This window comes from Cervus canadensis, chromosome X (genome assembly GCF_019320065.1).
Source record: "Cervus canadensis isolate Bull #8, Minnesota chromosome X, ASM1932006v1, whole genome shotgun sequence".
Lineage (NCBI taxonomy): Eukaryota > Metazoa > Chordata > Mammalia > Artiodactyla > Cervidae > Cervus > Cervus canadensis.
This window is the reverse complement of record NC_057419.1, coordinates 51,564,774-51,576,544: the sequence shown is the minus strand read 5'-3', so window position 1 is coordinate 51,576,544 and position 11,771 is coordinate 51,564,774. Positions and strand designations below refer to the sequence as shown.

The window sequence follows — 11,771 nt, the reverse complement described above, 5'->3', positions numbered from 1 at the left end:
GGATGGTTTCTTTGGGATGAATTTTTAGATTTGTAGTTTTCTTTCTTATAACTATTTAAGTATCGGTCTTCTACTTTACAAACTCTTAAGGTCCTACTCGGAGGAGTGTCTCATTAATCTTCTGAGGCCTTAGGAGGTGGCTCTCACAACATTTAAAGTTGGTAGAAACATTTTTTTATCCGTTTTGAGTGTCATTGTTTCCCACTAGACTTGGAGTCTCAAGAGAGGAAGCCAGACTATTTTATTAATACAGCTGACCTTTGAACGATGTAGGGATTAGGGGCAACAATGCAGGACAGTCTAAAATCCTCCTATAACATTACAGTCAGCCCTCCAGATTCTGCATCCTCGGATTCAACCAACCTTGAATCCAACCAACCTCACATCATGTAGTAATGCAGTAGGTTATTTAGTGAAAGATATCCACGTATAAATGGACTCTCACAGTTCAAACCCATGTAATCCAAAGGTCCTCTGTATTTGAATCTAGAGTTTGTCCACTATTAAATCTATCATCTTGTAGGCACCACTTACATGTCTATTATTTATTATTGTACACAACTGGCACTCACAGATTTTTTTCTTAATCATTTATTTTACCTAATTTCCCACACCAGTAGGGCAAAGCAGGCGATTAATAATGCCCACAGATAGGAATGAATACTTGGCAAGAACGAACCCATCTTCTATCACGCCTACCTTCCCCAAGAACCCACCTGCCAACGGAGGAGACGTAAGGGACGTGGGTTCCATCTCTGGGTCAGGAAGATCCCTTGGAGGAGGGCACGGCAACCCATGCCAGTATTCTTGTCTGGTGAATCCCATGGTCAGAGGAGTCTGACCTATGGGCTATGGTCCATAAGGTCGCAGAGTCGGACACGACTGAACCGAACCGACTTAGCACGCATACACCTTCCCTAAGAACTACATTTCCCTCCATGCTTGCTGTCACGCGCTCCTGTAAAGTAAATAGAGCGGCAGTTACTTCCTACGGCCCCTATCCGCCTTCGCCGGCCGGTGCCGCAATGCTTCATGGGAAGGGTAGTTCTACCGGTCGTGCTCAAGGCCCCAGCAAAGTGAGCGTAAACTAAGCTTCCCAGCGAGCAGCGCGACGGCCTGGGAAGAGGGGCAAGATGGCGGACGCTGAAGATGGTGTTTTGCGGCCGGTGGGATCCTCCACTGCCCCAATTTCATTCAGCTTCAATCGCACGTCCGCCCGCAGATGGCTTGCGGGAGACGCGACTCCGGAGGAGAAGGATTTCTTGAAGACCGTGGAAGGCCGGGAGCTGCAGAGGTGAAGTGCTGGGTCTTTCATCCCTTGGAAACCGGTGCGGTGGGTGCCTGCGAGAGGGTGGAATCAGTTGACGTCTTGGTGACAGTGGCCTGGGAAGTCTGAAGGACAGCCAGAGAAAATCTGTGGAGGAGAAAAGTCGGAAGTCAGTAAGAGAGGTGGGGAAATTGGATCTGTTGGCCGAAGGGATTGAGAGGAGAAGATGTATTCCTGAGAGAGAGTGTCTTTAGGAGTCGAGGGACCCTGCGGAGCGTGTGTTTGTGTTCTGAAAGAAGAAAAGGAATGGCGAATGACAGGACTCCTAGTGGCCCAGGCGAAGCGGTGAGGCGTTTTCGATATGGGGACTGGAATTGAGCGCCAGATTCAGGTTCGGGGGGAGGCCATCATCAGCTTAATTCGGAATGGACAGTTTGAGGGAGGGGCTTCCAGAAGAGAATCAACCATCCAGGAGGCTGGTGTGGAGCCTGGAACTGGGGGGAGAGAGTCTGGGCTGAAGATTGTGATTTCTAGGTCCTTGTGGAAGCCACAGAAGTGGGTCTTGAGATGAACAGAGGGTCCAGAACTGAGGACTGATTCCACGAAGGCACTGACATTTAAGAGGTGGGGAGAGAGGGTTCTCTGGTGGTCCAGTGGTTAGGACTCCGTGTTTCCACTGCAAGGGGCCCGGGTTTGACCCCTGGTTGGGGAACTACTATCTCGCAAGTCACCAGGTGCAGCCAAAAAAAAAAAAAAAAAGTTCGTGGTGGGGGAGAGACTCCAAAGAAAGCACCACCAGGGTATAACATGAGAACGGAAGGCGTGATCCATGGGGCTGGAGGTGAATGTGGCTCTTGTGTTTCTTCTGAGTGAAGGGTTGTGGCTCAGGCCTCACTGTTTGTGCTACTCTCCTAATTTCACTCCTCTGTGTCCACATCAGTGTGAAGCCCTCAGAAGCCCCCAAGGAACTTGTCATCCCTTTGATCCAGAATGGCCATCGAAGGCAGCCACCAACCCAGGCCCCTGGGCCATCCACACATACTGAGGTCTTGATGGATGGGATGCTGTCGCAGGCTGTGAAGGAGCTCATTGAGGGTGAGTAATCCCTCCTTTGCCTTGCCCTAGTGAAGGAAGAAGGGGAGGAAAATGGAAGGAGAGGGTGGGACCTCATTGCTCCCTCCCATTCTTCTTCAGAATCCAAGAAGTCTCTGGAGGAGAGAGAGAATGCGGGTGTCGACCCCACACTCGCTATCCCCATGATCCAGAAAGGATGCACCCCCAGTGGAGAAGGGACAGACAGCGAACCCCAGGCTGAGACAGTGAGCTGGCCCCTCACCTCCCCGCTTCCCCAGTCTCTCAGTGCCCTGTCTGCCAGGCTTGTCTCCCTGCACACAGCAGGAAAAGTCTGTGTATACTAGAGGTCTGCCGCCTCTCCCTTCCTCCTTCTATCCTTTTTGGAAGCATTGACAAATGAATCCAGATACTGAGGTGTGAAAAGGTAACTTTGGACTCTGGGATTATCTGAAGGAGATGAGGAGCAAAGGGAACAGGAAATGTAAAGATCCTAAGGGTAGACTCTGCTTGGAGCATTTGAGGAACACCAGGGAGATCAGGGTAGCTGGAGTGGAATGAGTGAGAGGGAAGGGTAGCAGATGAGGTCATAAGTGGGCCACGGTGAGGACTTTGGCTTTTACTCTGAGTGGGAGGAGAGCCATGAGAGGGCTCTAAGCAGAGAAGGGACAAGACTTATGACTTGACAGGCTCTCTCTGGCTGCTGTGAGCAGAACAGACTAGTAAGCAAAGGTGGAGGCAAGGAGAGCAGCAGTCCATGCTAGAGGTGACGGAGACCCAGACCAGAGTGGTAGGAGTGAGGCCAGGAGGATAGGTAGGATTTAATGAGAGAGGGAAGAGGAGGGTGAGTGCTCCTAATGGCAGTAACCACCCAAACAATGGCATAGTGACAGGAAATCAGCATGGTGTGTGTCCCTCAGTGACACCTTGATGTGTCTAGAGTGAATATAAAGAATTAAGGGAGTGATGATGGGAGGTGATAACAGGAGAGGTGAGGGGTGTGTCCACAGAAGTAACGAAGTCTGCCTTTCATACTCGTGGACCCTACTTTCCACCTCTTCATTCACGATTTTTTGGCAATGCTTATTTGGGTTCTAGTTCTCCTACAGCCCCAAAGCAGAGAGACTCTTTCAACTGAACTGTTCTCCTCAGTCTTCAGACAAACCTCTGGGTTTCTTTCATCTTAAAAAAGACCTTCACTTCATTCTCCATCCTATTCCAATTTTGGCCTCCTTTCTCTGATTTTTCCCTCCTCTCAGAGCCTTCCATATCTCAGTCCATCACAGTTCCATCCATCCTTCCTCTCACTCAGCCTAAAAACCTTAGAGTCATCCTTGAATCCCTTCTTTATTTCATACCCTATATACTGTCTGTCAGCAAAATCCTGTCATCTCCCTTTTCCACATATATCCAGAATCTGACCACTTCTCTCCATTACCACTACCACTCCTCTGGTCTGAGCCACCAGCATTTCTCATTTGGACTATTGCAGTAACTTTTTCACTGGTCCTGTTGCAGCTGCCACCCTGTCATAGCTTCTGGCTAGCTCTCCTGATTAATCTCTTACCACTCCTCTTTGCCTCCACATCTGTTTCAATCGCTTTGGCTTTCATGATGCTCTTCACACACAATAGATCTTGTCCTGCCTTGGGGCCTTTGCTTTTACTGTCCTCTCTGGAGCATTCTTCCTGTATCTTCAGGGTTCCCTCTGTCATCTCCTTCGGTCTCTACTCAGATATCAACTTGGTGACACTCCCTTCTCCATCCCTCTGCATCCCCTTAACCTGCTTTATTTTCCTTCATCTGACTTATCACTACCTGACATATCATGTTTTAGGCATTTCATTTATTCTGTCTCCACAACTAGAATGTAAGCCACACAAGGGCAGAAGTTTTTGTCTGTTTTGTTCACTGCTTTATCCTCAGCACCTGGAACAGTAGCTGGCACAGAATAGATGCTTTATAAATATTTGTCCAAGGACTGAACATGGAAGAGTAAAGTAAGGGATGATGAGAGAAAAGAAAAACTCACCCTTAAAAAAAAAAAAAAGAAAAACTCACCCTTGAGCTGACTGGAAAAGAAGCCTCAAGTGTCACTCAGTGGGTGATAGCAAGTACACTTCAGCAGGCCCACGGTAAGCCAAGCCTGACCTTCCTCTGCCTAAACCCATAGGTGCCGGAGGAGGCTGATTACGAAGCAGTCCCTGTTGAGGCCTATGGGCTGGCCATGCTGCGGGGCATGGGCTGGAAACCTGGCGAGGGCATCGGCCGAACCTTCAGTCAGTGAGTTTCTCGGGTAGGGACAGGGGACAGCAGATAGGCCAGGGGACAGCTGATGGGCCAGGGAACAGATCCCCATGGTTACTGCCCACCCAGAGCCGTCCAGGCAGAGAGAGGGCACAATACCACCCTAAGTATTTCGGTAGTCCCTTCTGCTACTGTTATAGCCTCCTGTTTGCCCTTTGAAACTCCATTAAGAGAGCCTATTTATGGAAACATTGCCTCCCTGGGCATCAGCTTCCTCATCTGAAAAATGGGGGTAATAACAGTACTGACCTCACTATTCTAAAAAGTTAAGTGAAATGATACACATGAAGCACTTATAATAGCCCTTGGTCACAGATAAAGCGTAGGCTAAACCCTTGATATTGTCATGATCATACAGACCTGCAATCCCTTCTCTACCGTTCCAAACTCTAAAGAATTCTGAAAACCAGACATTTTTTTTTCATGAAATATTTGATAGCCAAATGTGACCTGAATTGACATTGAGCATTTTACAGTCTATTTATCTTGTTTGGTGTGAATAGTTTCCCGTGTAGAAATATCGGTATATTTGGCTGTTGGGATCTGTCTCAGAATCCACTCTAGATACCATGTCATAGATGGTATACTCAGCATGTTACTCGGTTGAACCAAATGAAATTGCCATTTCTCTAGGTCAGAAATAGTCCTAATATGAGATTGGGAAGGATATTCTTGAACATGTTGATAGGATGGGAGTTAAATAGTGGCTGGGGATAGGGGTGGGGAACAAGACATTGAAGACTGATGTACCGCCCCACAACAAGTCCATATTCTGTGCTCCCTGCAGAGTAGTGAAGCCCCGTGTCAATTCACTGAGGCCCAAGGGATTAGGGCTGGGCGCCAACCTGACCGAGGTCCAGGCCCTGGCCCCTACCAGCTCCTACCGCCTGCCAAGGCCAGATGAGGAGCAAGAGAAGGATAAGGAAGACCAGCCTCAAGGACTGGTGCCTGGAGGAGCTGTGGTGGTTCTTTCTGGCCCCCACCGAGGCCTCTATGGGAAGGTAAGGAACCTTGATGTGCCTGGAGCCAAAAACAGGTAGCAGGGGAAGATTGATGTGAGGGTCAGAAGGAGGCAGAATTGGGTGTGGAGTATAAAGGCTGGAAGGCCTTGTCTTTTAGGGCTGCTAGGCCCACTATCTCATTCCATAATTAAGGACTACTTGCCAGGCCTTTCTGAGCCTCAGTTTTCAACTAAAAGGGAGAGAATGCCATATGCCACAGGTCCCTGAGGATTAGATATTTAAAATGTATCCAAGCCTCACAGTCTGCTGGGAGAGACACAGGAGTCAGGACTATTAGAGATAAGGGTGGACAACTTGGTCCTAGGAACATGGGTCAAGTCTGCTCAACCCCTGCCTCATTTCTCTCCGCTCCACCCCCCCCTTGCACACACACACACTTTAGGTGGAAGGCCTTGATCCTGACAATGTTCGAGCCATGGTCCGTCTGGCTGTGGGGAGCCGCATGGTGACTGTTAGTGAGTATTGCCTGCGGCCTGTCTCCCAGAAGGAGTTTGACAAGAACTTGAATCTCAGTAAGTGAGCCTGTTACTCAGCTGGGGGAGTTGGAGCAGTGTTCCTGGGGGTGGGAGTTAGATCTGGAGAGGGGTGGGACAGTGGTCTGCATGGCAAGCGTGCCTTCTGGTCAGAATTAAAGAGGTGAGAGTGAAATAGTGGTTTATACAGTTTGACTGAAGAGAAGTTTCTCTAGTAACCCTGGGTCTTTAGCCTCTTTCTAGGGAGGAAGCAACAGGAATGGAAACCAGTTCCTACCCTTGGAAAGTTTTTGTCTCTTGGGTGGTGGACTACTCTATTGCTAGGGATGGAGAACAGCTAGGACTAGGGCATGACAGGGAGGAAGGCATTCTAGGCAAGGATGGACCAGTTTGGCACATGGGAGATGAGTCGAGCAAGGCCTCCTGAAGGAAGCCGAGACAGCTGAGAGGAAACAGGCAGCGTTCTAATAGCCAAGGCAAAGGCTGGATGGTGAGCCGGGATACTCTGGCAGATGAGAGGTGGCCTGAGGCTGAGGTGTGGCCTGGAAGGGAAGCGAGTGAGACACCAAGGCTGTGTCTGGGTTCCCTTCACACCCTGCTGAACAGGTCAAGTGAGCAGAACTTCCCCTGGGGAACAGCACAGAACAACCTCATCACGGAAGACCATCCAGGATCAGGACAGCCACATGTGGTGGGAGGATTCAGAGAGGAAGCGGAAACACCATTCAGACCGGTGGGACACTGAGCATCTCAGGTGTGGGGGTAGGGGGCAGGACTATGGGGAGGCTCCAGCAGAGAGGGCTTCCAGGGCAAGGCAGGTACCTAGAAGGAAATAGGAATGGCATTATGGGTGGGTTTCAAAACATTGGCAAGGTGGGGTGACTGGAACATGCCCCCCATAAAGAGCTATGCCTGCTGTCGACCCCCCTCCACAGACAAGATGGGCCTGCAGCCAAGAATGAGAAAGCAGCCCCCCGGAGTCAGCACTGGCTGCACAGAGATCTGCGAGTGCGGTTTGTGGACAAGCTGCACAAGGGCGGCCAGTATTACAACACCAAGGTGGGAACCCCACACCTGGGTCTGCTTCTTCCCCTGGGGAATGGGTCCCCTTAGCTAACATTCTCATATCCGCTGACCTTTTCCCCAGATGACAATTGAAGATGTCCTGAGCCCAGACACCTGTGTGTGTCGGACAGATGAAGGCCAGGTCTTGGAAGGTGAGTCTGAGGGATGGTTGCTGGGTCTTCATCATCCCGGAGGCAGATGAGAAGACTATCTTGGGTCAAGAGCCTGACCCAGGCAGAGGCTCGGAGTTTGGGCAGAATTGGTTTTTTTGTAAGGCCCAACACCCTCTGACAGATCATTAGACACTTCTATCATGGTGAATATCTGAGCCCCACTTGCCTCTTCTGAAAAATTATCATGGAGATAACCTATTTCCCCCTCTTGTGGCTGGTGCCTTGCAGGGATGTGTGTAAGCTCCCCATGCAGGGCAGGGCATACAATGTGCCCTCAATAAATGGTGTCTGTTATCACCCCCCCACTCATCATTGTTGTACATAAATGTACAACTCTTTATTACAACTTTATTACAACTATTGCCAGGAATGGCTCCTTGGGTTTCCTCCTCTGGGAAATGGATATGGGGGACTACCATCTGTCAACAGGTATAGAGTGGCTCCAGGGAATACAGGAAAGGCCCTTCTGACAGGACCCTGGCTGGGCTGGCCCTTGCTGCAGGTCTCACTCCCCTCTCGTTGTCCACAGGCCTGAGGGAAGACATGCTGGAGACCCTGGTCCCCAAGGTCCCAGGCGACCAAGTGATGGTGGTGCTGGGGCAATGGGCTGGAAGGGTGAGTTGCAGATCTAGGAACGGGGGCAGGGGCACACGGGAACGTCTCTGGTCTGGCTTGGCCTTGCTGACTCGACCCACTCCTACTGTAGGTGGGCCGTCTGCTGGACCGGGACAGAACACGGAGCCGGGCTCTGGTACAGCTGCAGAGAGAAGACAGGGTGGTGGAGCTTCACTATGATGCCGTCTGCCAGTTTGTGGGTCTCTGGGACGTGGAGGAAGACTGACCTCTGGACTTACTCCCATCCCGCAGGCTGTTTCCAGTCCTGTACAATGTGAAAAACCCGCCTTTGTGAAGGTGGGGGGGTGGTCATGGTTTGCCCTCCACTTCACAGTGCAGCCTTGGGACAGGATGGATCAGAAGGGAGGCTAGAAACAAACCCAGTTTACCAGAAGTTAGTATATAATAAAAAGTTCAAATAGTTCGTGAAACAAAGAGATCATAAATGGTGTTCTGAGCTGTGAGTGGAGATGGGAACCATTCCTGTTTTCAGCACCACCGCCAAGCTTGGGCTGCCAGCCAAATGGAAGGATCCATTTGCTCCTGAGCCCACTGTCAGAATCCCGAAGCTATGAACCCTGTCCCTGAGCAGAGACTAGGGATTCAGGAAGGCTGCATCTCTGGAGAACTTTCTAAGGAAGAATCTTGGAGGCTCTGCCTTTGGTCCACAGAAGATGCCCACAGGGTATCTTGAGCCTGTGACAGGATTCAGGCTGAAGGGAGCCTTCTCCCCACCAATAGGACATGTTAGCACTACTTTCCAGAGGAGCCAGTTAATCTCGGGGCCCCCGTTTTAGTCCCAAAACTTTGAAGGTAAAAAAGTTTTGTGTATCTTGGGCAGAATTTCTCTGGTTTCTCCAAGTAACTATATCCTCAAAAGGTTATCTTTTTTCCTACTAAAGGATTCCAGAGAATCCTTTTCCCTGTTTAATGTCCTAAGATAGAAAATCAACAGGGAAGAAAAAAAAATCCACAAGGGAAGTCAGAGTTTAGGCACAACTGTTTGTAAATCATTCTCAGTCATTAAATCGTTGATATAATTAGTGGTGTTTGCATTAGATCTAGGCTTCTGGTATACACTCCTGATGCTTCAGAACAGGGCACCACTATGGAGAATTTGAATACTTCCCCCTCAAGAAGAATAATAAAGGTAAGCTGCTGTCTACACCAAGCAGAAGCAGATTATTGTTCTGAGCCAAAATGAGCAGGTATAGAAAGACAATGAGTTGGCCATAGGCTCAGGAAACTAAGGGATTAGAAAACCTTCTAGTATAGTCACCCCAATATGAGGGACACTTGCACAGACTGGCTTTTTTTTTTTTTTTAATCATCCCAAATTAATTCCAGAACTCATCTGTTTTCAAGATTAGCTGAACAGGGTTATTAAGGCAGATACCAGAGAACAACCCCACCCTCAGTCCCTCCGGTTCTTGTGTCATCACTGTGATTGTACACACTGCCCTGGAATTACAGGCTGACTTGTGTTTTTAATCTTGGAAAGGGTTGGGAGTTCTGTGCCTAGTCGCTCAGTTGTGTCTGACTCTGCCACCCCATGGACTAGCCCACCAGGCTCCTCTGTCCATGGGGATTCTCCAGGCAAGAATACTGAAGTGGGTTGCCATTTCCTCCTCCAAGGGATCCTCCCAACCCAGGGATTACAGGCGAATTCTACCATCTGAGCCACTAGGGAAGCCCACATCCAGAAAACAGTTTCCTATGTTGTTAAATGCTTCACCCAGTCAAGGCCTCCTCTTTTCTCCAAATCATAGTAAATCTGTCTTGGTAATGCCCTGGAGGACATAAAGCTCCCCAGGGAATGGCCCTGGTGCCGTGTCTGCCCTGTAATGAGACATGATCTGACAGTTTCAGAAAATTCCTCTATCTCCTCTGTGCACCTTGACCCTTAAAATAGATCTTTTATTAGATCCAATTTCCTGGAGTTAATGTTTCTCCTGAGCCCACCTTTGGAAATGGGACCTGAAGTTCTTGAATACAACCCTGTGTTCAGAAGGCCTAGCCCCTGGCTGAGGGCCTGGTCCCCCCGGGCAGATCATTGGGGCTTTTTGTGCTTCCCCAAGAGGATCCCTCCTGATCCCTCAGTATGAGGACAGGCCTCCTTACATTCTAAGAAGCACAGACAGTACGAGGAAGCCCTCCCAACCTGCCCCTCGTTCACTGTGCACAAACACCTTCTGAGTCTGCATGGTGTTCTCAGCTGCTACACGTGCTGCCAGTGTTGCCTCCTCGGCAGCGGTTACTGCAGCAACAGCTTCCATGAGCCCACGAATACTCCACAGACCACTCACAAGCAGGGGACCATGACCTGTACCATTTGTCCGGACTGGCTTTTTTTCCATCACAGGGTCTGAGCAAGATGTGGGTGAAAAAATATCTGCCTCTTTTGCCAAATCTCCAGAAGTTTTCCTTGCAGGGTGCTTCCCTGTTAGGAAGCTGTCCAGACACTGAGCCAGCCTTTGTGGCAGACTCTGGAAGCAGCTTCTCTGCCTTTCTGAGAGAAGTCAGTTATTTGGGTGACTGGGGCTGCTGTCTGGGGCTGAGCTTGGGGGCAGATATATACAGGTAGGCTCCTCTTTTCTGACATGGCTTCCTCAGCCCCAGGGTGCTCCCCTCCACTCCCACAATGGGGCCTCTTAACTTCCATGTTTGTAGCATCCAGCAGAGAGAGTAAGTAACAACTTGAAAAACTACTTCCTTACCAAGGAAGTTGGTATTGCTACTTCCTATTGCTCCAGTTGCTATTGCTATTACTATTGCTCCAGTTCATTCAGTGGGTATCTGTTGAACCCCTGCTGTATGCCAGGTACTGTTCTGCATGCTAGGGATACATAAAGGATACATCATTCATTCAACAAACATCAAGTCCCTATTCTATGCCAGGCTTGATTCTAGTTACTGAAGATCATGAACAAAACAAGACAGATCCTTGCCCTTGTGGAGCTGACCTTCCAGTGGGGCTGAGAGGCAATAAGCATGAGAATTATCCAGTATGTTAAAAGGTGTGAACAACCATGGAAGGGGGTGCAGGGAGAAAGTACAGCAGGGTAAAGGGGATCCAGAGTGGGCAGTATTCATAGGATGATCAGGGAAGGTTTTATTACAAAGGTGGCATTTGAGCAAAGATATGAAGTGGTGCTAGTGGTAAAAGAATCCACCTGCCAATGCAGGAGACCCAGGTTGCTTTTTTTTTATTGGTATATAGTTGCCTTATAATGTTATTTTAGTCTGCTGTACAGCAAAGTGAGTCAGTTGCACGTGTACATATATCCCACCCCCTTTTTTTTTTTTTTTATTTCCTTCCATTTTGGTTGCTACAGAGCATTGAGTAGAGTTCCCTATGCTATACAGTAGGTTTGCATTGGTTATCTATTTTACACATGGTATTGTAAATATCTATTATCTATTTTACTCATAGTAGTGTAAATATGTCAGTCCCAAGCTTCCAGTTCATCCCACCCCTTTTCCCCCTTGTTATCCAAACGTCATTTGTTCTCTACATCTGTGTCTCTATTTCTTCTTTGCAAATTATTCATCTATTCCATTTTTTCTAGCTTTAAGAATCTTTATGAAGATTAGAGATACACCACCCCTTTTTTAAAACTTTATTTATTTTAGTTGGAGGCTAATTACTTTACAGAGGATGAGATGGCTGGATGGCATCACCAACTTGATGAACTTGAGTTTGAGTAAACTCTGGGAGTTGGTGATGGACAGGGAGGCCTGGCGTGCTGTGATTCATGGGGTTGCAAAAAGGACACAA

At 48.8% G+C, this 11,771-nt stretch overlaps 1 protein-coding gene across 5 annotated transcripts; it reads left to right on the top strand.

Moving 5' to 3' along the window:
* The first annotated feature begins 622 nt into the window (after positions 1–622).
* GPKOW (G-patch domain and KOW motifs) lies at positions 623–8,428 on the top strand. 5 transcript variants are annotated; one of them, XM_043459166.1, is made up of 12 exons: positions 1,360–1,612; positions 1,802–1,891; positions 2,208–2,362; positions 2,462–2,586; positions 4,512–4,621; positions 5,433–5,646; positions 6,050–6,179; positions 6,747–6,894; positions 7,076–7,199; positions 7,288–7,357; positions 7,908–7,993; positions 8,085–8,428. In XM_043459166.1, the coding sequence occupies exons 3-12, from the start codon at positions 2,320–2,322 to the stop codon at positions 8,217–8,219; spliced, it is 1,185 nt and encodes a 394-aa protein (XP_043315101.1). In that variant the 5' UTR covers positions 1,360–1,612; positions 1,802–1,891; positions 2,208–2,319; the 3' UTR covers positions 8,220–8,428. The 5 variants fall into 5 exon arrangements, with proteins under 5 accessions (XP_043315099.1, XP_043315098.1, XP_043315100.1 ...); XM_043459164.1 differs by lacking the exons at positions 1,360–1,612; positions 1,802–1,891 and adding an exon at positions 623–1,294 and having other exon boundaries at positions 6,747–6,873; XM_043459163.1 differs by lacking the exons at positions 1,360–1,612; positions 1,802–1,891 and adding an exon at positions 623–1,294.
* Positions 8,429–11,771: the final 3,343 nt, after the last annotated feature.

What these genes read in the sequence shown, in the direction of transcription:
- GPKOW (XM_043459163.1), top strand. Translation starts at nt 1,134, where the DNA reads ATGGCGGACGCTGAAGATGGTGTTTTGCGGCCGGTGGGATCCTCCACT. An exon ending in ACCGAGGCCTCTATGGGAAG is followed by an intron (nt 5,647 to 6,049) that starts GTAAGGAACCTT and finishes CACACACTTTAG; the next exon opens with GTGGAAGGCCTTGATCCTGA. An exon ending in GCCAGTATTACAACACCAAG is followed by an intron (nt 7,200 to 7,287) that starts GTGGGAACCCCA and finishes CCTTTTCCCCAG; the next exon opens with ATGACAATTGAAGATGTCCT.